Source organism: Acanthaster planci, linkage group LG04 (genome assembly GCF_054643075.1).
Source record: "Acanthaster planci isolate LZ-2023a linkage group LG04, COTS_SCS, whole genome shotgun sequence".
Lineage (NCBI taxonomy): Eukaryota > Metazoa > Echinodermata > Asteroidea > Valvatida > Acanthasteridae > Acanthaster > Acanthaster planci.
The window spans coordinates 7,337,537-7,362,861 of NC_141780.1; the positions used below are offsets into that span (position 1 = coordinate 7,337,537).

Genomic DNA, 25,325 nt, shown 5'->3' on the forward strand with positions numbered 1-25,325 from the left:
TGTTATTATCACTTGGCACAGAAATCTGGGAAATGACTGGGATCATATATACTTACCACTCAGAAAAACCATAAAGATCACACAAAGAAACCCCAAATCTCCCCTTTTATTTCTTTTTAGGACCGTTGCTGCGATATTCGTGCCTCTGATGTTCCCATTTTAAGCCAATTTATGCACCATTTCCCACTCAAATACTTTGCATCCCAAATAGCATAGTAATGTAGCATCCCGTGCCACCACTGCAACCTGGGGCCCGTCATGAATGATGATCATGCAAATTGACCACCTTGCAAGCCTGCCTCAACACACTTTTCCTGGTTAATCGGCTCACCTGTCCATTGTCAAGGTGGTCGGCGACAGTGTAAGGTGGGTAATGGTGTGTAATGGTCAACACCATCTTACACTGTCGTTGGACGCCTTGGCGGCAATAGGCTGGCATTAAACCGGTAAAACAGGCTAGGTGCACAGTGATTGACGCTATGCATTATTCCTTTATGTCAGAACTTCCGAATTGTTCTGAAAAGGAGCGCTTTTGCACATTGTTTTTTATTAAATTGGACATCGGTCCCTCCGGCAGTGAGATGGTCCAAAATAATCTGGCTCTTTAAAATTGCAGGGGTTTTTGAAGAAAGCGCTACAAAATGCTAAAAAGTGGAGAGAAAAATGACCATGAAATTTATGCACCTCGTGTACTCTTTTAACGGTCTAAACTCAACGAACACGGACGTTCAGTTTACAGTGCATTGTTTGCTTGTACGGTTTCTCTGAAAATAAATCTGCACGTGAAGAAGCTTTTAGAAGACGCCTAACGCTGTTGTCGTTATAAGTAGTAGTCCTCAGAGTGTACAATTCTTTCTGGAGGATATTTTTAAAGATGCCCAAGGCGGAACAATGGTTGAAGAGAACAATAAACCCATCACATTCGCTTGCATATTAAAGCCTTAAAAAAGAGCTACACAAAGACAACGTTTTCATGCTTCTAAGTTCCTAACAGAATATGATTTAATCAATCAACTTGTTTAAACTAAATGACCACTCTACGTCTACGTTTAAACTAAACGATATATGTCTTCGAAAATTTCAGAATACCTGGAATTTCTAGTAATATTTTATTTAGGCCATTTTACATGCCTTGTTCTTCCACATTCCTGGAGATTAGCAGTTGACCTCGGAGAGTAGACAAATTAAATGATCATGTCCATGGCATTTCGCCCCACATTTTACCGTAAACGATTTTCTTATTGAATAGGTGGGCAAAAGTTCTAGGAAATTTGCATAGACATATGTCATATGAATTAGATTACCGAAGATGTCTAAGATATTCTATGAAGCTCACAGAAATGAGGCAAAGCGACGTCCATACATTTTCTCAAGTTGAGCCAGGACTAAAAAAAATTAACAGAAATCATATGCTGCGGTATCTGGAATTTCCACAAATAGAGGGGAAAGTATTTAGCTTACACGAGCGCCCATTGTGTAAAGGACAGTTGGGTCTTTTTAAACTTCCCAGTTTAAAATCGCTAACCGTTGGTCAATCAAATTTCTTTGCTTTCAGGGTACATTTCTTCAGTAATTCGGTGAGTATATCAAGTTCCTTGTTACTTGCAAGTAGTGTGATGGACTGTCTGGGTGCGATGTGCCAATGTAAAGGCAGTAATGTAAAGTATAATTGAAAATAGTGCCTAGTACATGCATATATGCGTTTCGATAATTCTCGCTATAGCTACTCTAATAATAAACAAACAGCAGTAAACCATACAAAACCAAACACGCAATGCAAAGACTTAAAAAGTGAACCACCATCCATAACGTATATATCTGATCATAAACCTGAAACAAGTGCATTTAAAGCTATTTTTATAAAGAGTCAATAAAATACATAGACGTTGGTAACTTAATGTGGGGAACCGTCGATAATTCAAAGAGGTAGATTGATTCTGATATGAAATCTCATCAAATTATTGCAGAGCTCTCGTCAGCAACACCTCCACTGCAAAGGAGTTTCCAAACGACGAACTATCGTTCATGCCACTGAGAAAGTTTGAAAAAGATAAGTATTGAATCAAAAGTGTTCCTGCAATTAATAGCACGATACTATTGTTACATGGCTGTCGCCGCGTTTCTGTTCACGGACGCACGGTGTTCATTGGGTGTGTTTTTCACAACTCCTTGGCATGGCTGGTTTTGTGTCACGTGGTCCTTCATCTGCCAGTGTGCGTTGTACCGAGTCGTTGTTTCAAGTTCATAATGGAAAGATGCAGTGATGCTGGTTGTGGCCACTTTTCAGGTTTCCTTCGATTTACTCCTTATTAATGGGCATTTTGCAGATGTACGGCAAGGTGGCCCTGCATCGATCGTCATTCCATCCTATCACATTGCCGTGGTTCCAAAAAGTGCCACAGTCTTCTCCCTGCCCACTGTTGTTCGGCTGCCCGTCACGCCATGCCTGGTAGTAAAAGCCCGTCCCGTCACTCCAGGAGAAGGTCCCTTCCTTCGTCTGGTCAGTGTGTCCGAGCCAGACGTGGGTATTAACGTAATTTTCTTCTCTTGGGACCAGAGTCTGCCACATCTGAATCAGGAAGTTGTTCTCTTCTGCAGTGTGGATGGACGCCAGGTGCCCCTGGCCCTTTCGGGAAAAGAACTCTTGGCAGTGCTCCTCGGCTGCTTGCCAGGACTTGGTAGGGCGGAAGAAACGGTAACAGTGATCACCGAAGCGAGTCCAGAAGGGTGGACAGTCCAGATCCACCCCAGCAGCCAAGCCGATGACTAGGAAGAGAGCTGCACACGAAATCTGTCGGGCGGTCATGATGCTGTATGTACTTTGTCAGATTCTGGAACGTGTTTGCACTCTTGTCAAACTCGATACCGAAGAATGGTCTGACTATAGTTCGCTCAATACCGGTTTATATAGACGTTTAACGAATTCCTCCCTTGTGTCTAAAGTGCATCCAATTAAGTAAGTGGAAAAGACGTCCTCTGAGCCCGTGCATCACAGAGAAATTGAGCCAATGCCAATTGGATCACGTCAGGCCGATTTCACAGAAATCGACCAGATCATTTCTTTTCAACCGAACGGACATTTGGCGCAGTAGTAAGATCTATTCCCCAAAGACTCAAGATTAACCGTGTTCAAATTCTAAGTAACTTTTCTGTGTCGTGTCGGTTAAAGCGACTGCCACCTTGTCACTGTTTTCACGAAGAGACACACGTGTGAATTTCAAAGAAAAGCGGGTTTTCTAGATAATCGCAAGAGAATTTTCTTCTATTTTAAAACTGCAAACACTACCATTTCTAACAACTTTGTGTAGTAAAGAAACCTTAGCACGATTCTTTGAAAGGTTCACGTACTGTACATGATGGTACATTATGAACCCACTAACTGGCCGAAGTCAATTAGCAAAGATGCGCGTCCCTTCGTGAAAATGAAAACACATTTTTGCTACATTCAGGCCCTTCTGTGGGGTTTATTTTTCCACTGGGAAGGTGCAGGGAGGCGTATAGGCACGCACAGCTGAGATTTGTGTCTCTTGGTGCGCTAACCTTACATACATGTACCTAGTGTGGACTTGTGAACAAAAGATGTCCACACGATGCAGGAAAGGAAGACGTTCTGTGGACTTACACATGTCCACAGGACGTTTGTCCTTCTCTGAAAAAGACGTTCAGAGGCATTTTGGGGGTTGGGGTCATCTGTCGTAAAAGGAAGAGGAATAGGCCTAGTCAAAGAAACCTTGTACAAAAAGCCAGCTGAAAATCGTGTTCCCAGTTCAAGAAAAATGAGTATTTTCACGGAGTTTTCTAAACTACACAAACAGAAAGGAATGTCCACAGTAGTTGTGTAAGGTATGTGTGGGTTAAAACGAAAGTGTATTTGCCTTTCCAGGCTGTGCGTTTTGCACGTCGTCAAGGGACAGACATGTTGCGTCTCGCAGCAAAGGCACGAAATGCAGTTGTCGTACCCCTCTTCCAAGTTGTCGTTGTTGTATGCCATTAGTTTGTTGTATGACTGAGTGCAAGTGTAGCCCTCACGACGGCTTTGCCTCAGTTTCCTTTTAATACATCCTTGTGGTTTAACCTCTGTCAAATATGCATGGCCCATCATTCTCCATTCCCCAAAAGAAAGTTTAAGACAATGTGGAAGGCATTGGCCTGGGCTTGAGTGTTAGATTGGGTTGGGTTGTAGCGCGGCATTCCTTTCCTGACTTTGGTGAGGAGGACGACACTTCCAAGCCGACGGGAAGGAATCGCCGCTTCACTATACCAGACCAACCAAACCGCTCTCACACTGGTTGCCTGCTCCTCATTTGACACAATCATCCTAAGGGCTCCTGCTGTATTCAATCTTCTTCTCCACCCTTGTTGTCTGAGACCTGGACGGAACTGTTCCTTATCTGTGATGGAACCCACTATCTTCTCGTGGGATTGTTCTGAATCACCGATTCGCGGGACTCCCTCTTTTCTTATTTCCGTTCGAGCACGGTCGTCTCACGGGACTGGACCCTAGTCTGGCGTTGTCCCTTATCAACAACTCCCAAATTTCTTGTTGCATTTTGTAACCTTTGACTGTAGGGCTAACTGAATTAAATCCTTTTTAATTTGAACTGTAAATTTACCTTAAGCCAATTTGTTTAACATTTGATGAGTTTCCGGTGTCGAACCGACTTGAGAGTAGTCAGTTGGGGGTTTCCCTGAACGGAAATATCACAGTTATCCAGATGACTGTGCCTTGCGTCAATAATGGCAAAGAATGAAAGGAAGAGTACGATGTTTAAAACAAAACAATGATCAAATCGAAATAAAATAAACAAAATGTTACATTTGATATTCCTGTATCTTCTTGAAAACGGTGACGGCCTGTGCTCTGTTGATTTAGGTCTATACTAGGAACGATGACGTGGGACTCAAAATATTTTCAGGGAAAAGGTCAGTTTCAATTCACTTTTATCATTTGGAGAATTTGGGATTTCTAGAGTTATAGATATTTCTAAAGTTTACAAGCACATCTGATTCAACAAGAAGTACATGAATGCGAATGTAAATAATCAAATTGTCAAAGAATTTTTCATGTCTCAAAATTTCCTATTTCGCGGGTGGATCCATCATTTAAATACCCTAATTTGGCAATACTTTATAGGTGTAAAAATAAGTATTCAAATTATAGCCTGCATATTTGGGATTGATGTCCCCGTATCCTCCATCGTTGACATGTTGTTAAGCCAGTGCAATTCGATTTAATTCCTCAAGCCCCTGGGAACGTGCAAAATCAGCAGTTTAGCGAAGTCAAGCAGAGGAATCTTTCCAAGTGAATTTGGTTGCATAATCCTTTGGATGGCATTAATTGAATGGGATTGCATTGGATGAGAATGTTTGCCATTACGCCCTACAGGGCGGGGGGGTATGACCCCTGTTTTCCGGCCCCCAACATTATTTCCGATATCGTCGCAGTGCATTTTTTTCTGGAGTTGAGTCTCAAGGAGATTTTAGTAACTCGTTGCGGTCTTTTTGACACCAATTTGGTGAAAATCAATTGTACCGTTCTTGCGCAGCGCTTACTTTTCCAAGACAGGTCAGCTGAACATGTACTGAAAGTCTTTTTCCACTGCGGCTCTCAATGAAAGCGGGCGGGCTCAAATGTAGTCTAGAAATTCAAATGACAGTAACAACAAAACAATAATGTTTGATTGGCTTCAAACGTCACATTTTCAATGTGAAGGAGTGTCTTTACATATGCCAAGTTTAAAAATATACTATGATCGAGCCTAACACAGTCAATTTCTTGAGGGGGAGAGAGATCCTCCCCCACCTGGCTGTTAGATGGGCCAAAATAACCCTGCTGTTTGAGGGTTAAACGGACTGAGCAGGCCAAAACTGAATTCAAAGTAGCCTTTTGAAAGAAACCTAACATCTTCATATTGGTCGTGCTCGTTACTCACAACCTTGATTTCTGTCTAATAACCCAGGATTGTTTTGTCACGAAGAAGATTTATCAATTAAGATTTTGCACAAAAACCGACAGGACAATTCAGATTCATCCACAATGCTGAGTGATATTCTTTGTTGACATGCCACGAAATTGCTCCTGCCTGTCTTCGAGTATGGGTGGCAGGTTTTGAGCCTGCGATGTGTGCAAAAAACGCACATGATAGAGTTTCAAAATTTCTTCGTAAGAGTATAAATTCTTTCTGGAACGATGAGGGAATTAGTGCACTTTCCGCCCTCGTAAGATATTAAAGCTATTTAGCCTTACTGTCGTGTAAAAAAATTTTGTAGGAGATTCCTCGATTTTAGAGTATTTTGTTTTTAATTTACGATTGAACAGAGGTGAGATACTTTAATTAGAATGTGATTGCAAGTCCCAAATTGGAAGATAATTACTTTCCACAAGCCAAGCTCGTTAAATTGCTTATTTCACAACGGACATATTTAAGCACTAAGCGTGAGCATTTTTGAAATGATATTCCACCACCTTTTTAGTTTCTTGGAAACGGCGTCCTGACTGTTTTAAGGATTAGGCCTAAAAAAACTCCTCATTTCCCCGACCCGAGACGAGTTAATCTCCCCTTCAAAATTGAGATCGAATAGCCATGGGAAAGACTTGGGGGTGGTTATGTACTAACTGTTCTTTGCCCTACAACTAATTAGAGCATTCCTGGAGAACCTGTGGTTCTCCAGTCAGCGGATATAGGGCCAACTAGGGACTGAAGTCAACGTACGCCACCCGAACCGTACCTGATGGTAACAGGTTGGTGGAGAATGCTGTTGGCCAATCCCAGGAAACCGTGTCACGGTGCATATGTTGTACAGTTTAAAACAGTTGAACTCTGATCTTGCAGTGTCAACGGGTTCACTCTGTGCTGGTATTTCTTGAAAATAACACCGTGTATGTAAGCCTTTCCAAAGAAACCTGACATCATGTTAATGGTATAATACGATGCAGGACCGGAGTAAGTGTTCTGTAGGCCCGTAGAGCTGGGACGGCAGGCCCTATCACCGGTACCGACCTCACAGCGCTGCAACTGAGCCGGGTTTCTCGCAATCCATGTTTCAGTACTTAATTGATCTTCTGTGAGTTTCATCAATTGGAGGGTGTTTATATACTTCTGATTGAACAGAAACGAAACGATTTAATCAATGTAACTTCAAGTACTGGAAAGCAAGATACTTCAATTTCTGATCCCATTAGTCAAGCACATTTCATCACTGAGTTAAAATCTCTGACATCGTACCCTGTTTCAAGGAATCTGAAGCCTGCTGTATTTTTTAACCAATGGTACTACCAAATTTCTTAGTATCTTGGATTAGGGGGCTAGGAATCTTTTAATGACGAAAAACGTTGGATGCTCGTTCTTAGAAGATGATCCCCATTTCTCCGATCAAAGACAAAAAAATCTTCAAAAATGGAGATTGAATAGCTGTGGGAAGATTTGGGGTGGATGACAATTTATTTAAACATTTAGGCGAGAATTTTTTATAAGTTGTTGCACGAAGTTTTGTTTAAAAAACGTTCAGAGGACGAAAACACAAATAAGCGGGTCTTAAAATTCGAAGGAAGAATGCAAAATATAACCCCCCCCCAATAAAAAAGAAGAAAAAAGGTATCCCTATACCACTAGCACTAGTCGCCAAAGCTCACAAAATTTAAATTGGTGACTTCGCCACCGCCGACATTTTCTTGTCACATTTATATCGGTAAATTGTTGCTCGGTGGATCCGAGATTTCTCAACATAAAAAATTCATCTTTTTTTCCAGTTCTTAAGCCGGAAAGTCGGCGGCTCCGAGCAACAGCTAAAAAATCTCCCGACATACCTGCTACTGGAGAACTGGTTACCCAATGGACCAAAGTCAAAGTACACGGCAGGGACTGTACGTGACAGTAACGGGTTTGTTGAGAATGCAGGCTGCTGGTGGTAAACAAGTTTCACCCTCAGCCCATCCCCGGAAACCGTGTCAACGGGCATATATTTTACCTTTGATCACCAGTGAACCCGGATCTCGTAATGTTGTTAATTAACGGAATCATTCTGTGCTGATATTTCTGAAAATAACACCACTTAGAAGACTTTCTAAAAACAATCTGACTTAAAACCTGACTTCATGTAAATAGTATCATTGTCACAGGATGTTCCATAGGCCATACTCGCTCTCATGGCACTGGTACCCATGTGACACCATTGCCATGGCAAGCGCAGGAGTCAGAAGTTGGTGCCTAAATGGTAGCTACAATCAATTTGTTTGAAAGTAAACCTTTATTCTGTGCTGACATTTCCTTAAATGACCGTGTAAAAAATTGCAAAAGAAATTTGCCTGACAACAGGTAAAAATTATCGTCTCTACAATGCAGAAACGGAGTAAGTGGTCTATATTTTATTCACCCGGAATTTTCAAACAATGTTGTGTGCCCTTCATCAGTTACGGTACCTGCCAACCCCGTCTTTTATTATTGCAGTCGTCGATACCGCGACCTTCCGGGCGCAATCCGTCCTCGGCATTTCTTCTATCTAGTGCATGTACCTTTACTTACGAGAATTATTGTCTTCACCAATATGGAGAAAAGTTCAAGTGTCTCTAGAGTTAGCATACTGGCACCCAAAATGTAGATGTATTTTGTTGTTTTAACGAGTGGAAGTAACGATACACAGTTTTGCAGCGAGCTGTAATTTTATCTTTGCAAATGCAATAAATCTAGGCTCCTTTTCCACCTTTTTTCTATTTAGCTAATCAGACGCTTATAGTACTGATAGCATCCAGTGCCACTGCAACCTGGGGCCCGTCATGAATGATTTTCAATTTGACCACCACCTTGCAAGCCTGCCTCACACCTTCCTAGTTTGCCGGCTCTCCTGCCCTGGTCAAGATCGGCGACAGTGTAAGGTGAATGTGCGTACAATCGTCAACACCATCGTTGGACGCCTTTGGCCAAGGCTAACGATAAATCGGTAAAATCGGACAGGTGTACGTGTGTAGTAATTAGCGTTACGTACATAAGTGCATTTTAAGCTTTTCAATTGGTCGCTAAGAAATGTATAGACTGTTTAAAATTCTTTGACCCTGACATATATCGCCACAATTTATTTTTTAACGCGTAGAGCCTTCAGAAGTTTTTAGTAACTCTTTGCAGTAAGTTTGACACCGATTTGTGAATTTCGAACTGTAACGTTCTCGTGCAGAGCCCATGTTTCCTATAGACACGTCAGGCAACGTTCCACTGTCGTGCTTAGTGCATGCGGACTGGCATGTGTGTGGTCTTGAACTTCAAAAGACCGTAACAACAAAACTATGTGTCGGATTAAGATTGGATTTCGGAAGAATTGTCCTGAAAAAAATTTGCTTTTACATGCACATTTTTCTTTTTAAATTGGACAGCGGCCTCCCCCGGCAGTGACATGGTTGAAAAGTAACCCGGCTCCAAGTCTTTTTCAAATATATATCTTCAGAAAGGAAGCTTTATGACGATACTGGAAAGTTCTCTGAAGAAGAGGGTACAAAACTTCGAAAAATCTGAGACAAAAATGACCATCAAGTTTATTTATCTGCTGTGTATTTTTAACAGGAACAAATGTATAAATGTGTCATGAACATTGCCCTCGCCCGGTGTTATATTGTGTCGGCGCCTCCCCGCCTCTATTTTTTTCAAATTTCCATGGCCGGGCAAGTAATCCCCGGCTACAGTCACCCATCCATCAGTTCCCAAATTCACAGCACTGAATCGAACGTATTGACATTAGAAATCGGAGCTGAACTACGAAGGACCGTATAATACGAACTGATGAGCCTTTGGCGGTGAAAGAGTCTTACCCTTGCTGGCCAGTTTAAAAGAAACCATCTTACGCTACATAATGTTTTAACAGTCTAAGACTCGATGAACACGGATGTTTTAATATCAAAGTTAAGGATAGCGCATTCTTTGCTGGTACCGTATGTCTGAATATGAAACTTCATGTGAAGGAGCTATTAAAAGAAACATACCACCATTGTCATTACGTAGTAGTGTTCAGAATAAACTCAACCCCTCTCCTGCAGATATTTTGGAAAGTTGATTCATGGTTTGTTTCTCTCCAGGGAAAAATTTCTGAGCTTGCTCATAGCAGAACAATTATTTATTAATGAAAACGACAAATCGATCACATCCGCTTACATATCGAAGCTTTAAAAAAGAACTGCACAATGACAACGTTTTCATGCTCCGAAATTCCTAATAGAATATCGATTTAATCAATCAGCTTGTTTGAACTAAATAACCGCTCTTCGTCTATGCCTTCGAAACTTTCAGCATACTGGGAATTTCAAGTAATATTTTATTCAGGCCATTTTACCTGCCTTGTTCTTCCACATTCCTGGAGATGAGGAGTTGACCTCGGATAGTAGACACATTAGGGGCTCGTATATCCCTGGCATTTAATTCGTCCGAAATTTTACCTTAAATGGTTTTCTTATTAAGGTGGGCAAAAGATCTAGGAAATTTTCAAAGACATGTCATATGAATCAGATTACCGAAGATGTCTGAGATATTCTATGAAGCTCACAGAAATGAGGCAAAGCGACGTCCATACATTTTCTCAATCGCATAACCGTTGGTCAATCAAATTTCTTTGCTTTCAGGATACATTTCTTCAGTAAATTGGTGAGTATATCAAGTTCCTTGTTACTTGCAAGTAGTGTGATGGACTGTCTGGGTGCGATGTGCCAATGTAAAGGCAGTAATGTAAAGTATAATTGAAAATAGTGCCTAGTACATACATATATGCGTTTCGATAATTCTCGCTATAGCTACTCTAATAAACAAACAACAGTAAACCATACAAAACAAACACGGCAATGCAAAGACTTAAAAAGTGAACCACCATCCATAACGTGTATATCTGATCATAAACCTGAGACAAAGTGCATTTGAAGCTATTTTATAAAGAGTCAATAAAATACATAGACGTTGGTAACTTAATGTGGGGAACCGTCGATAATTCAAAGAGGTAGATTGATTCTGATATGAAATCTCATCAAATTATTGCAGAGCTCTCGTCAGCAACACCTCCACTGCAAAGGAGTTTCCAAACGACGAACTATCGTTCATGCAACTGAGAAAGTTTGAAAAAGATAAGTATTGAATCAAAAGTGTTCCAGCAATTAATAGCACGATGCCATTGTTACGTGGCTGTCGCCGCGTTTCTGTTCACGGACGCACGGTGTTCATTGGGTGTGTTTTTCACAACTCCTTGGCATGGCTGGTTTTGTGTCACGTGGTCCTGCATCTGCCAGTGTGCGTTGTACCGAGTCGTTGTTTCAAGTTCATAATGGAAAGATGCAGTGATGCTGGTTGTGGCCACTTTTCAGGTTTCCTTCGATTTACTCCTTATTAATGGGCATTTTGCAGATGTACGGCAAGGTGGCCCTGCATCGATCGTCATTCCATCCTATCACATTGCCGTGGTTCCAAAAAGTGCCACAGTCTTCTCCCTGCCCACTGTTGTTCGGCTGCCCGTCACGCCATGCCTGGTAGTAAAAGCCCGTCCCGTCACTCCAGGAGAAGGTCCCTTCCTTCGTCTGGTCAGTGTGTCCGAGCCAGACGTGGGTATTAACGTAATTTTCTTCTCTTGGGACCAGAGTCTGCCACATCTGAATCAGGAAGTTGTTCTCTTCTGCAGTGTGGATGGACGCCAGGTGCCCCTGGCCCTTTCGGGAAAAGAACTCTTGGCAGTGCTCCTCGGCTGCTTGCCAGGACTTGGTAGGGCGGAAGAAACGGTAACAGTGATCACCGAAGCGAGTCCAGAAGGGTGGACAGTCCAGATCCACCCCAGCAGCCAAGCCGATGACTAGGAAGAGAGCTGCACACGAAATCTGTCGGGCGGTCATGATGCTGTATGTACTTTGTCAGATTCTGGAACGTGTTTGCACTCTTGTCAAACTCGATACCGAAGAATGGTCTGACTATAGTTCGCTCAATACCGGTTTATATAGACGTTTAACGAATTCCTCCCTTGTGTCTAAAGTGCATCCAATTAAGTAAGTGGAAAAGACGTCCTCTGAGCCCGTGCATCACAGAGAAATTGAGCCAATGCCAATTGGATCACGTCAGGCCGATTTCACAGAAATCGACCAGATCATTTCTTTTCAACCGAACGGACATTTGGCGCAGTAGTAAGATCTATTCCCCAAAGACTCAAGATTAACCGTGTTCAAATTCTAAGTAACTTTTCTGTGTCGTGTCGGTTAAAGCGACTGCCACCTTGTCACTGTTTTCACGAAGAGACACACGTGTGAATTTCAAAGAAAGGCGGGTTTTCTAGATAATCGCAAGAGAATTTTCTTCTATTTTAAAATGCAAACACTACCATTTCTAACAACTTTGTGTAGTAAAGAAACCTTAGCACGATTCATTGAAAGGTTCACGTACTGTACATGATGGTACATTATGAACCAACTAACTGGCCGAAGTCAATTAGCAAAGATGCACGTCCCTTCGTGAAAATGAAAACACATTTTTGCTACATTCAGGCCCTTCTGTTGAGTTTATTTTTCCACTGGGAAGGTGCAGGGAGGCGTATAGGCACGCACAGCTGAGATTTGTGTCTCTTGGTGCGCTAACCTTACATACATGTACCTAGTGTGGACTTGTGAACAAAAGATGTCCACACGATGCAGGAAAGGAAGACGTTCTGTGGACTTACATATGTCCACAGGACGTTTGTCCTTCTTTGAAAAAGACGTTCAGAGGCATTTTGGGGGTTGGGGTCATCTGTCGTAAAAGGAAGAGGAATAGGCCTAGTCAAAGAAACCTTGTACAAAAAGCCAGCTGAAAATCGTGTTCCCAGTTCAAGAAAAATGAGTATTTTCACGGAGTTTTCTAAACTACACAAACAGAAAGGAATGTCCACAGTAGTTGTGTAAGGTATGTGTGGGTGAAAACGAAAGTGTATTTGCCTTTCCAGGCTGTGCGTTTTGCACGTCGTCAAGGGACAGACATGTTGCGTCTCGCAGCAAAGGCACGAAATGCAGTTGTCGTACCCCTCTTCCAAGTTGTCGTTGTTGTATGCCATTAGTTTGTTGTATGACTGAGTGCAAGTGTAGCCCTCACGACGGCTTTGCCTCAGTTTCCTTTTAATACATCCTTTTTGCCAGTGCAATTCAATTTAATTCCTCAAGCCCCTGGGAACGTGCAGAATCAGCAGTTTAGCGAAGTCAAGCAGAGGACTGAATCTAGTGTACTTTCCGTCTTCATGGGATATTAAAGCTATTTAGCCTTATTGTTGTAGGAGATTTTCCGATTTTAGAGTGTTTTTTTTTTAAATTTACGATTGAACAGAGGTGAGATAATTTAATTAGAATGTGATTGCAAGTCCCAAATTTGAAGGTAGAGTTTCCACAAGTCAAGCTCGTTAAATTGCTTATTTCACCCCAGACATATTCAAGCACTAAGCGTCAGCATTTTTGATATGGTACCACCACCTTTTTTGGTTTCTTGGAAAACGGGAGAGGACTGTTTTAAGGATTAAAAAACATGTTGGAGACTCGTTTTTAGAAAAACCTCATTTCCCAGACCTAAGACGAGTTACTCACCCCTTCAAAAATCGAGATCGAAAGACTTGGATTGTTACATACCAGCTGTTTTTCGCCTTAAAGTATTCCTGGAGAACCAGTTCTCCAGTCAACGGTGGACCAGCTTAGGGACCGAAGTCAAAGTACACCACCGGCACTGTACCAAACAGTAACAGGTTGGCTGAGAATGCTGTTGGCCAGTCCCAGGAAACCTTGTCACGGTGCATATGTTGTACAGTTTACAACAGTTGAACTCTGATCTTGCAGTGACAAGGGGTTCATTCCGTGCTGGTATTTCGTGAAATCACAACGTGTACGTAAGCCTTTCCAAAGAAACCTGACATCATGTAAATGGACCGGAGTAAGTGTTCTGTAGTCCCGTAGAGCTGGGACGGTAGGCCCTATCCCCAGTACCGACCTCACAGCGCTGCCACTGAGCCGGGTTTCTCGCAATCCATATTTCAGTACTTAATTGCTCTTCTGTGAGTATCATCAATTGGAGGGTGCTTTTATATTTCTAATTTAACAGAAACGAAACGATTTAATCAATGTAACTTCAAGTACAAAAAAGCAAGATATACATGTACTTCAATGTCTGATTCCATAAATTAAGCATATTTCATCAGTGAGTTCAAATCTCCGAAATTCTATACCCTGTTTCAAGGAATCTGAAGCCTGCTGTATTAACGAATGGTACAAACAAATTTCTTAGAATCTAGGAGGGGGCTAGGAATCTTTTAAAGACGAAAAACGTTGGATACTCCTTTTTAGAAATCTTTCATTTCACACCGCTTTCGTGGCAAGCGTAGGAGTCTCACATTTTATGTTGGTGGTCCGAGTAGCTGCAATCACTTTCTTTCAAAACAAACCTTCACTTTTGTGTCTAAGAAAATGTTATTTTCCACTTTTAGTTCACTATTTCAAAGGGTATGTCAGCAAATCACCTCCTTTTTGGTTTTTATACTCATTTCCAGATTCATGAAAAACCTTTGATGTCATCCCAAGAAGAAGGCCTCAATATAACACTGGTTTGTACACAAAAAGCCTGCATTTTTGCAGATTTTTCGACTCAATTTTCTCTTCTTTGCTGGTACATTGTTGTTTTACAACAAGAAGAAAATATCGATCCCTCTCTCAGAAATGTTTTTAATAAATAAATTCTGGGTTCGCAATTTGAACAGAAAAATCTGTGCGCTGCACCACGTCTCCCCTAGATGACGTCATAGCAACAGCCCTCAGCTGTCCGGGAAAGCATGGATAATCTGAATTATTTTAAAAGTGCACCTTTCAATGCATTTAACTGAACAGAAATGTAAGATAGTTGCCTTACACTGAAGAAGAATACAAAGTTGAAGAAAAATTGTGTCTAAGAAATTTTCATTGCAGCTACACTTTCAAGTCGCATTCTACCAGCTAGAGTTCCAAACTTTTCTTTACGGACGTAGTTCACAGACGGATTTTGTTGTAAATATAGTAGATGTGCTGAATCTCCTGAATTATATAATCCCAATTGCAATGTTTGAAATTTTGGGAGGAAACGGTTTAATTAGCTCTGTCCGTCAATTATACGTTGTGAGTAACTGGACATGGCAGAGGTCCTCCGAACCAAACCAGTATGAAGGAACTCTCAGGGATGAGTGAAGTGCAGTCTAAATCATCCCTTTTTAGCGAGATGATTTGAGGAACAATTGGCTGTTTTGACTTCTTCGGTCACAGCCAATTACAGGATTAGAACAATATAGTTAATTGTGCTTTTGTGGTTAGAAATGCATCGATTATTAATTGTTAAATGTAAGCTGTTCTTTTATGCACCAATGTATTACAGTTATTACGGACGGATATTAGAGGGCAAAAAAAACTGAATTTTTCACGTGCTTTTGCCACGCGTTAGAGTAAAACGTTTAAGACTTGGTAGAAATAAGGGAAAGGGGAAACATTATCTAATTACACATTGCTTTCTCTGTAAGTACAGAAAATATCTGTTTTCCCACTGGAGACATTATTATTATTATTCTGCATTTAGAGACGCTATTCATAGTGGAAACTATATCACAGCGTTTACAATTATTACAAAACCCCCATTACACTTTACGTCATAAGACAATCTTTCCCTAAACATATTAAATAGGTATCATTAACTAACAGCCAAAAGTACAATTAAAGAGGAAAAATATGTGATTTGAGCGATTAATTAAATGGTTAAGAGAGTCAGCATTCCTAATCACAGACAGTAATTTCCATAGCCAGTGACCAAAATCAACAATTCAGGTTGTGGTCCAGTGATCATGATTCCCCGCCGCACTGCCTCACTTAAAAGAACATTCTTTCGTATTTTGAACCGCTAAGCGTTCGAGAATTAAACATTTAGAAATGGTAGCAAAATAGAAAAACAAGATAAATTTAGTGTCAATAGTGGATAAAACTCTTATGGAGCCATGTAACAAACATTTCATTTTACTAAAGTCCTTGAAATTGTACCTCTGTGTTCCAATTTTTGTTTTGGCATTTTATCTATACTTAGGGGCCACTTGACATATCCATGAGAAAACTGTCATTACCAGAGGCACTGAACATCAATGTTGGATTGAATATTTGTACAAAAAGGGCTAGATTTTGTGTATTTCGCTGTCAACGATTTTCATCCGATCGATCCGCTTTGGAAATTTATTGGTGTATAAGTACATGTATATAGCAATAGGCTATATTAAATAACATTTTCAAAGAGCAAAACTGGTACATGGAATTCTGAACCTAGGTAGCTCAACGAAAACTCCGATGCAAAGAGTCGAGTGTGCCGCACATTCAGCGTGCAGTCAAACATTTTGGGAGATATAGGCCCTGTGTGCATAATATCAAAGTGCAGTGAGTTCTGTTGAATATTGTTCTACTGCCAAGGTCGAATATAATGGAGCATTGTAAATTCTTTCACAGGGATCGTGATGGACTGACGTGTCTGGTGACCCGGGCTTTCTAAGCTATGATATATCACGTGGTGACCTCTTTTTACACTTGATAATAGGCCTTTGCGGTTTTAAAAAGGCCTGTTAGTGGGCATCTTGCAAATGTATGGTAAAGCGAGATCACAGCTGTGGTCATTCCACCCAGTCTGACCGTCGTGTCTCCAAAAAGAGCCACAGTCCTCTCTTCCTTGCCAGTTGGTTGGTTGCCCATCCAGCCATGCGCTGTAGAAAATATCCGTCTCGTCACTCCAAGTGAAAACGCCCTCGGTCTCCAAGTCGTTCAGTCCAAGTGCAACAGAACCTCCGGTGAGATTGTCGTTTGGGACCAAAGAGCTCATCCACATCTGCAGTAGGAGGTTGTTCTCCCCGGAGCTATGGATGGACGCCAGGTGCCCCTGGCCGTTTCGAGTGAAGAACTCTTGACAGTGCTCCTCGGCCGCTTGCCAGGTCTTGGGTGGACCGAAGAAACGGTAACAGTGGTCACGGTAGCCAGTCCAGAGCGGTGGACAGTCAAGATCAATCCCCGCAGCCAAGCCGAGGGCAAGGAGGAATACTGTGCGTGAAATTTGTCGGGCAGTCATAATGCAGTTTGTACTTTGTCGGTTCTGTAACGTGCCCTTGTCGAAAGTGGAACGATGGGTGGGTTGACGAGCTGTTGAATGCTGATTTAAATAGGCTTATTCACCCAGTAGGAGCTTGGAGGCGCAGATCTTGGATGGGGACCAAGAAAGACCGTAGTCCAAAGCAATACAGGGACCGCGCCTATTAAACTGCAACCGTTTGGTTGAGAATGTTATTGATGGTAAACAAGTTTTACCTCAGTGGCCCGATCCATGGAAATTGCGTCACTCTGATTTTTTTACTATTTGAATCCGTCGAACCCGGATCTTGTAATGTCAACAGGATCTGTGCTGAGAAGTCTTTCCAAGGAAACTCCAGCTCACATTAATCGTTATGGCTACGATGCAGGAACAGAAGAGTGTTCTGTAGGCCCTACTCGGTCGTTGACACCAGTACTCATTTTACACCGCTGCCAAGCGCTGCAGTCGCTTTCTATGTTAATGCTGATCCACTGTGCTAACAAACAATATGTCATTTAATTTTAAGCTTTTTCGAACCAAAAACAGGCTAGACAAGAAGCACATTATGGTATATTCGTATAAGCCCTCAAATGTTTTGTAGGCCCAAAATTATAGGTCCTGTAGAGTGGGCACATTGCCTTCTTCGCTATTGGATAATCTACCACAAAGTAATCTTGAAAGTTTAGAAATTCATTTCAGATTATTGAAGTTAGTTCAGACGTATTTTTCACTGAAGAAAGGGCTTCATTATTCCAGACAAATCACAAATCCTCCACACACGGTGCTGTGTTCTGGGTGTTAATACTACAGCAATAAGGCCTTTTCGGGTTAAATTTGAACAAAATCTGGTACATTGTGCTATCTTATTGCCCATAAAAATAACAATTTGAATTCCCCAGACTAAAAACACTGTTGCTATACCTTGTGATTCGGTGCAAGCTTTTGCATAGCGACCTCTATTTCTGGAATGGATTGGTTCTTTTGTGCCCGTCTCATCCATTGAAAACAGTGGATTGGTACGAGACGTCTCTCATGTAACTAAGCAAAGCTTGCCCCGAATCACGAGGTATAGCAACAGTGTCTTTAGTCTGCATCAACGTACCAGATCTCATTCAAATGTTATTCACAAATGGCTTATTTGCAAATCGCACATAGTTTGTGAGCAAAACAGAACTTTTCATATGCTGTTGGCGTAAGATTTACGTTCCTCGTCCTCTTTTACCTGGAAAGGCCGACCCACTAAATGACACTGCGTCGATGAACAATCTTCAGCAAGACTTTTTGCCCTTTAGACGTGGATCACCCTCCGATAAGGAACAGATCAACGGCGCGTTTGTCCATACGTCGACCATCTTTCTGTACTACATGATTGTGTTTGGTGATTGTATTTTGTGACCGAAGTTACCAGTTCTGAGTGAATCTCGTTAGAGGTGATATATCTATTCTATTTACCACAACAGGAGGCCTACACAGTCATCCAGTAATTAAAGATCAATTTATGCCTAATTATGCCGGTTATAACACAAAACTCAAATATCATTACGTTCTCTACATAACAACAAACAGTGCGATGAACCTTGTCCACATTGAAATGATTTGTAACATGAAATGCCGGCATCAATTCAATCCGAGCACTGGAAGGTTCGTTAACACAGGAATCTATCGAATATTAAAGTCGATTGCTTCTTTTAATAATACATGTATCGTAGGGAGACAGCTGTAAATGTTCCAAAAATACTGCCTCCAACTGTAGAGCTAAACACCAAACTTCGCCGGTGTCAAAGTTTAAGAGTCATCGCTTGCGCAACTGAAAGTTTCAGTTGACATGCACCGAATCTGAATGTCCCAATCCATCAAGCGATGAAAATCGCTGTCCCATTTATTTTTGCATTGTGGCTCTTCCACGCCTTGTCTCTGCTTGAGATGGGCGAAATGTTGAATGGGGTAATGTTTTTGACGATTTCGTTTTACACGGAGTTAATCGGTGTAGTTTACCTTGACGAGCTTGCTTTCCATGTTATAGTTACCCCCAATTAAAAGGCATTTTGCAAAGGTATGGTTCAAGTGCCACCCGCCAATCATCGTTCCATCCAACCTGATGGGGGGTTCTTCCAGAATTCACCGCAGTCTTCATTCCCATGATTCTCTGGCCACCTGTCACGCCTTGCTTGGTAAGGCCAGTCCCATCACACCAAGCAAAGGTGCCATCGTTGAATTCAAGACCAGATTTGGCCCTCTTGGACAGTGACCGCCATACTGTTTTTATATGAAACAGCGACCGTTTGTTGCTGCAGTCAATACGGGCGTTTCCCAATAGTGCGTCTCCAAAGAGTTTGCAACGCGTTGGTTAATAATAATGCACGAAATCTGTCGACCAAATGCCTATTTGTAAATGGTGGACAAATTTGGCGCGTTGTGATTGGCCAACGCGTTGCAAACTCTTGGAAGCGCGCTATTGTGAATCGCCCATATTCGCCAAAGCGTCAACTTCACGAGTTTCAACTTCTCTACATGTATGTCATGTTTCTATTTTGGTGGTATTGTAGTAAACATTGCCATTGCACAGAAATGAAAATAACCCCGTCCTAGTAATTGTAATCGCTTCACGTTAATCTTGAAAAAGACGTTTCTTACCTGGATTTAAAAAGTACGTCTACGCTTTCTTTCACACGAAAAAAGCCGCTCTACTATTAAAGATAATAAACCTTGCGTGAAACTAGTTGATTTTATACAGTGCTGTATTTCCAGAGTAGCAAAATCGCGCTTTGTGTCTCGGAAAAATGTGCTCGCAAGGAAAATTTTACTCCTAATTATCAATATAAAGTTTAAACCTATCTTCGTGTACTGTTGGCATAGATTAACGTCAGTCGTCCTCTTCCGTTTCATATCTGGACGGCCCGATTGTTTAAGGGAGCGGGAATAATTATTCTATGGTGTGATAGAGCCACAAACATCAAGTAAGATGCAAAGGAGCCAAACATTACAGTACTTCAATTTAAATTAATCGCTTCAGGCCCACAATCGGGAATTGGTTTTGGAGACGACGCTGAAACGGAGACGAAGATGAGTATTGGAAAACGGCTAAGGCATGTTGGAAATACCATGCGCGGCAAGATCGTATTCATGGGAGCGAGGTTGAGCTGTTCCCAAATAGCCTTGTACTGAGCATGCGCTGTTGGAATACCCAACTGGCTCATTAAAGCTGTATGTTTAAGCCTATAGTTACGCTGGTCATTACACAACAGTCAAATAACGTTCTCCAATAAAACAGCAAACAGTGCAATGAAACTTGTCAGCTTAATTAATATCTGCAACATGACCTACCAGTATCAATTATAATTTTGAGCTCACGCTCGAATGACACTAAATCATTTCTAAAGGTGCCAACTATGTGAAGATCAAAGCAAATCTACAAAAGACCCTGGAGATTCTTCCATAGGTGTAACTACTGACTGTATCACACGGTCAATCTCTTCTTTTATAGATACATCATAAGAGACGGTTTTATGTTCCCGAAATACCGCCTCCGCTCAAACTGGGGAAGCAAACAACGAGCCACGCTCGTGACGAAGTTCAAGAGTTACCGTTTGTGGAACAGGGAAAGTTTGAGTAGATGCGTTCTGAATCTGAAACGCCAAACCTATAAAGGTACCGTTGCAGTGAAAGTCTGTAGTTTCTCAGTTCAATTCAGGGGTATACGTTCATTGGAATTGAATGTGTTGGCACGGATGGGTTTGCCGCATAATCGATCCTTCACCCTTGACGGACTTTTTACGTAATTAATAATAGTTCCTATGTATATTAGAACGCATTTTGCAGAGGTATGGCCCAGATTGGCCGCACGGATTATCATTCCATCCAACCTGATCGTCGGTCTTCCACAACGTACCGCAGTCCTTTTCATCTCCCGCGTCGTCCGGCTGCCAATATTGCCATGCTTGGAAGTAAAAGCTCATCCCGTCACTCCAGGCGAAGGTTCCTTCAGTCAACCGATCGTTAAATCCGAGCCAGACGTGTTGTCCCAGGAAGCGATCCCCATTTGGGACGAGAGAAGTTTGCCACAACTGCAGCACAAAGTCGTTCTCTTCAGAGGTGGAGATGGACGCAAGATGCCCCTGGCCGTTACGGGTGAAGAACTCCCGGCAGTGCTCCTCGGCCGCTTGCCAGGTCTTGGGTGGACCGAAGAAACGGTAACAGTCGTGACGGAAGCGAGTCCAGAAGGGTAGGCAGTCCAGATCAACCCCAGCAGCCAAGCCGATAGTCAGGAGAAACATCGTGCATGAAATCAAACAGATAGCCATGATGCTTCCGTGTGTGCAAACGCGTAGTGTGTATGTCGGTAGAGAGACGATTTTAATGAAGTCTTGATGTTATTTTGTATTAAATAACAAAATGTATAATATATAAACCCGGGTGTGGCTGGAGCTATAGCTGCACTTTGGAGCTTCATGGGTCATGCACTCGTTTGGGCGTGAACTAAGGCGAGTCAACATCAGAATCCTTATCAAACGAAATATGTTTTTAAAGCACCTTACAAAAAAGTGTCTCATTTGTGTAAACACTTCAAATTTAATGTTTGCTCTGGAAAAACCTCTTTATTGAAGACAATGACTTATTTTTGTGTTTTTATATATAGATAACAGTGCCGATAATCAGGATGCTGCCTTTTGGGCAAAACATTGTGTAGAAAGAATGATTTATGTTGTAAAGGTCCGCGGTAGCACAGAGTGACTTTTGTGCGCCCGTGTTTATGGTGTTTTGTAAGGTACCAGAACAATAAGAAGTATTTTACAAGGACCTATGTACTCCATTGGTATTCACCAGTAATGACACGACAAAGATGTTTGGAATTGACTCAAACAGGGATTTTTCCATTTTTCCTATACTTCTTTGTTGCAAATCGAAGTAACTGATAGGAAGTGCAGTCGAGATTTCAGTTCAGGAAAGTGATTCTGTTCAAATGCCCGGGGATTTGAACTGCGCTGTACGCACTAGTTTTTGAACATACGAGAAAGAATGTGTTTTATTGCTCCATAAAATAGGTCTACCCTACAACCATACAAACTGTGAGTGTGAAAAGAAAAGAGGTAGATTCAAGTTCAAGACAAACTGAAGGGATACCAACTTCACTTGAAATCCGCCTTGAGCCTGAAGCACACCCGCATCAGTTGGAAAAAGCCGTATTGCTTTGGAGTTTTCAATTTCTTGGTATAGCGATGCAACCGTAACATGTGCAAAAGGAGCACCCGATGCTAAACCCCCCAAAAATTAAACAAATAAATTAAACCCTTCTCTCGGTCCAGCTCGAGGCTCATTATTGCACACAAATTAATGATTACCTTGTAGCCTTCCCAAGTTCATACCCAGGGCCCAATATTAAAGCGCTGCTCACTGAATTGTTTCTTCTTATCGGTTAACCTGCTCTTTCAAGCATACTCTACCGATCTCCAGATTCAAAACCCGACGCAATCTCTCTTGATCTCCAAGTTGTTTAATAATACATGAGCCTCATTAGCTCGGAGGTTGTGTAGACTTTGTAGATAAGGCCTACCTTAGCTTCTTATTGCAGGAAGTTGTTAGGATTGAAGGCAATGAAAAACAAAAGGATTGGGACCGAAAAGTTTCCTTCTTATAACCAGGATGTTGTAAACATAGTGCTCTAATTAACGAGGTTGGACCGTACTCGTTTGAGAATTCTGGAGTTTTCAGATGTATTTGTATTTTTGACTTTCGCTGGTTGCACGTCCCCTCAACTTTAACTCGAAGATGTTTTAAGTGATTTCTGGGTTCACAATTTGAACCAAAAGTCGTCTGCACTGTACCATGTCTTGCTCGGATCACAGTAACCGCAGCCACGGTTGTCCAGGAACACAGGGATAAATATACTTTGAAATGTTTTTAATCGTCCATAAAGATGTAAAATACGTAGAGTTATGTTCATTAATCAGTAGGCAAAAGTTGTCATTCAAATCCACCGGACTTTCAGATGTACCCATGCCGTATAACAGAGCAGAAAGTCATGCAGGACGCCGGGCTACTTCTGTCCTTTTTTTTTTCAATTTTTAATATGCTAAGATGCTTATAGTCATAAATTTGTTTTAGCTAAAAGGGGCCAATCAAGTTCGGATTTTGATGAATCACAGTTTTAATCTCCATATCAACATTTTTGAAAAGCGATTGTAGATTTAGAACGCGCGGTGAGGGTGAACATAATTTTGTTTTACAAAATATACCAAGATCCAGAGAAATCTATTACCTTCCACAGATGTCTCTTTCTGACACGAGTGCCCCTATGTAAGGCACTGGAGTCTTATAAAACGTCCGGTATGGAAAATTTCGCATGGCATTTGTCCAGAGGTCTTTTCATGTCGAAGAACAGTTTTCTCTATCATCTAACATACCTGTATAATTCGGTCAACAAGAGTTCCCATGTTTATAATTACAAATAATCTGACTGATTCTAGTATATAATATCGGTGTTACTTAAGTTTCTGCACACAGCATTACATAGCCATCAAGCAAATACATGTAAAGATGTTCAAACCTAATTATGCCAGTTATAACACAAAAGCAAATTCTAATAGCGTGCTCTTATAGTGCCATGAAACTTCAACTAATGCAAATAGTGAACTACCACTACCAATTCGATCCAAGCTTATAGGCTTGAAAAGACATCGGCGAAGTACATTTCATGTTTTCTTAAAGGATGTCAAGATCAAAGGGGAATTCATAAGAGCTTACACAGGAAACTATTGAACATGTAACAGAATCGTTACTTCCTTTGATGATACATCATATGAGAGAGCCGATAATGTTCTCAGAATAACCCATACTGCCGAGGCAAGCAACAAACTTCGCAGGTGACGTTCAAGAGTCATGGCTTGCGTCACAGAGAAATTTTGAACCGATAAGAACTGAATATGAAGCGTCCCAAGCCATAAATCAATGAAAATCTCTATCGCCTTCATTTGTTTTTTGGTCGAGGGTATAAAATGTTAAGTGGGGTTGAATGTGCTGTTGACGACTCCGTTACCACGGCTGGTTCTGTTGCGTGATCGAACTAAGTGTTTATCGGTGTAGTTCATCTTGACAACTGTGCTTTCCTTTTCATTTGCTCCTAATTAGCAGGCATTTTGCAAAGGTACGGCAAGGTAACTTCACACCTATCGTCGTTCCATCCAACCCGATTGTCGGGCCTCCAGAAAGCACCGCAGTCCTCTCTCCCTTCCGAGTCGTCCGGCTGCCCGTCTAGCCATGCTTGGTAGTGAAAGTGGGTCTCGTCACTCCAGGCGAAGGTTCCTTCCCTCGACCGATCGTTGAATCCGAGCCACACGTGGCCTCCCAAGAATTCCTCATTTGGGACTAGAGAGGTTTCCCATATCTTTATCAGGAGGTTATTCTCTGCAGAGGAGTGGATGGACGCCAGGTGCCCCTGGCCGTTTCGGGTGAAGAACTCTTGGCAGTGTTCCTCAGCCGCTAGCCAGGTCTTGGGTGGACCGAAGAAACGGTAACAGTTGTTACCGAAGCGAGTCCAGAAGGGTGGGCAGTAGAGATCAACCCCAGCAGCCAAGCCGAGGGCCAGGAAAAATATCGTAAACGGTATCTGACGGAAAGCCATGACGCTCACGTATGCGAGTAGGGTGAAAATCGGAAGGTTGTAGAGGTGTAGGGTTTTTATATTTTGCACCAACTAATAAAAACAGAATAATATTTGCATGAACTCGGGTGTAGGAGCCAGTAGCACTTTGAAGCAATGCCGATTTATTATTTTTTTCTACTCGTAAATTCTCAAGATAGACATGAAAGTTTCGACCGAACTAGAAGACAATTGATATTGGCTCATCGCCTAAATCCACATCTAGCCAAAATCTGTTTACGGAAATTGATTTGTTGTTTACATTAGGCGCATGAAATACAACCAGTTTACAGTAAGTGTCTCGTTTTTATAAACAAGTGAAAATTAATGTTTGTTCTGTCAAGATCTTGAGGACATAGACCAGACGTTATAAAAGCTAACAAGTGCCTACTAACATTTTGTAGTTTGCAGGAAAAAGTTTGTATGGTCCGAAGGTGGTGACTGATGTGATGAAAGTTTGAGGTAGGGCTATCCTACGTGAATGTATGTGTGGATGTATTGGTGACTTGTGGGGTACAGTATCCGAACAAGACATACGTAATTGGACTTTTGGAAATTACTCGAAAAGGAGGTGTGCGCTAACTTAATATACTGATGGACTCGAGAACAAATATCCA

General features: G+C 41.7%; 1 protein-coding gene and 4 pseudogenes across 1 annotated transcript; all 5 read right to left on the bottom strand.

Moving 5' to 3' along the window:
* Nucleotides 1-968: 968 nt before the first annotated feature.
* On the bottom strand, nucleotides 969-2,935 carry LOC110987742 (echinoidin pseudogene; annotated as a pseudogene).
* A 6,563-nt stretch (nucleotides 2,936-9,498) lies between these two features.
* Nucleotides 9,499-11,978, bottom strand: LOC147799339 (echinoidin pseudogene; annotated as a pseudogene).
* A 2,696-nt stretch (nucleotides 11,979-14,674) lies between these two features.
* On the bottom strand, nucleotides 14,675-19,422 carry LOC147799340 (alpha-N-acetylgalactosamine-specific lectin pseudogene; annotated as a pseudogene).
* Nucleotides 19,423-20,052: 630 nt separating this feature from the next.
* On the bottom strand, nucleotides 20,053-22,965 carry LOC147799341 (alpha-N-acetylgalactosamine-specific lectin-like). The gene has a single exon (XM_087135412.1). The coding sequence runs from the start codon at nucleotides 21,371-21,373 to the stop codon at nucleotides 20,852-20,854; it is 522 nt and encodes a 173-aa protein (XP_086991538.1). The 5' UTR covers nucleotides 21,374-22,965; the 3' UTR covers nucleotides 20,053-20,851.
* Nucleotides 22,966-24,039: 1,074 nt separating this feature from the next.
* On the bottom strand, nucleotides 24,040-24,750 carry LOC110987745 (echinoidin pseudogene; annotated as a pseudogene).
* Between the last annotated feature and the right edge of the window lie 575 nt (nucleotides 24,751-25,325).

Bases quoted from the DNA above. Each gene is read 5' to 3' on its own strand.
- LOC147799341 (XM_087135412.1), bottom strand. From the start codon at position 21,373: ATGGCTATCTGTTTGATTTCATGCACGATGTTTCTCCTGACTATCGGC.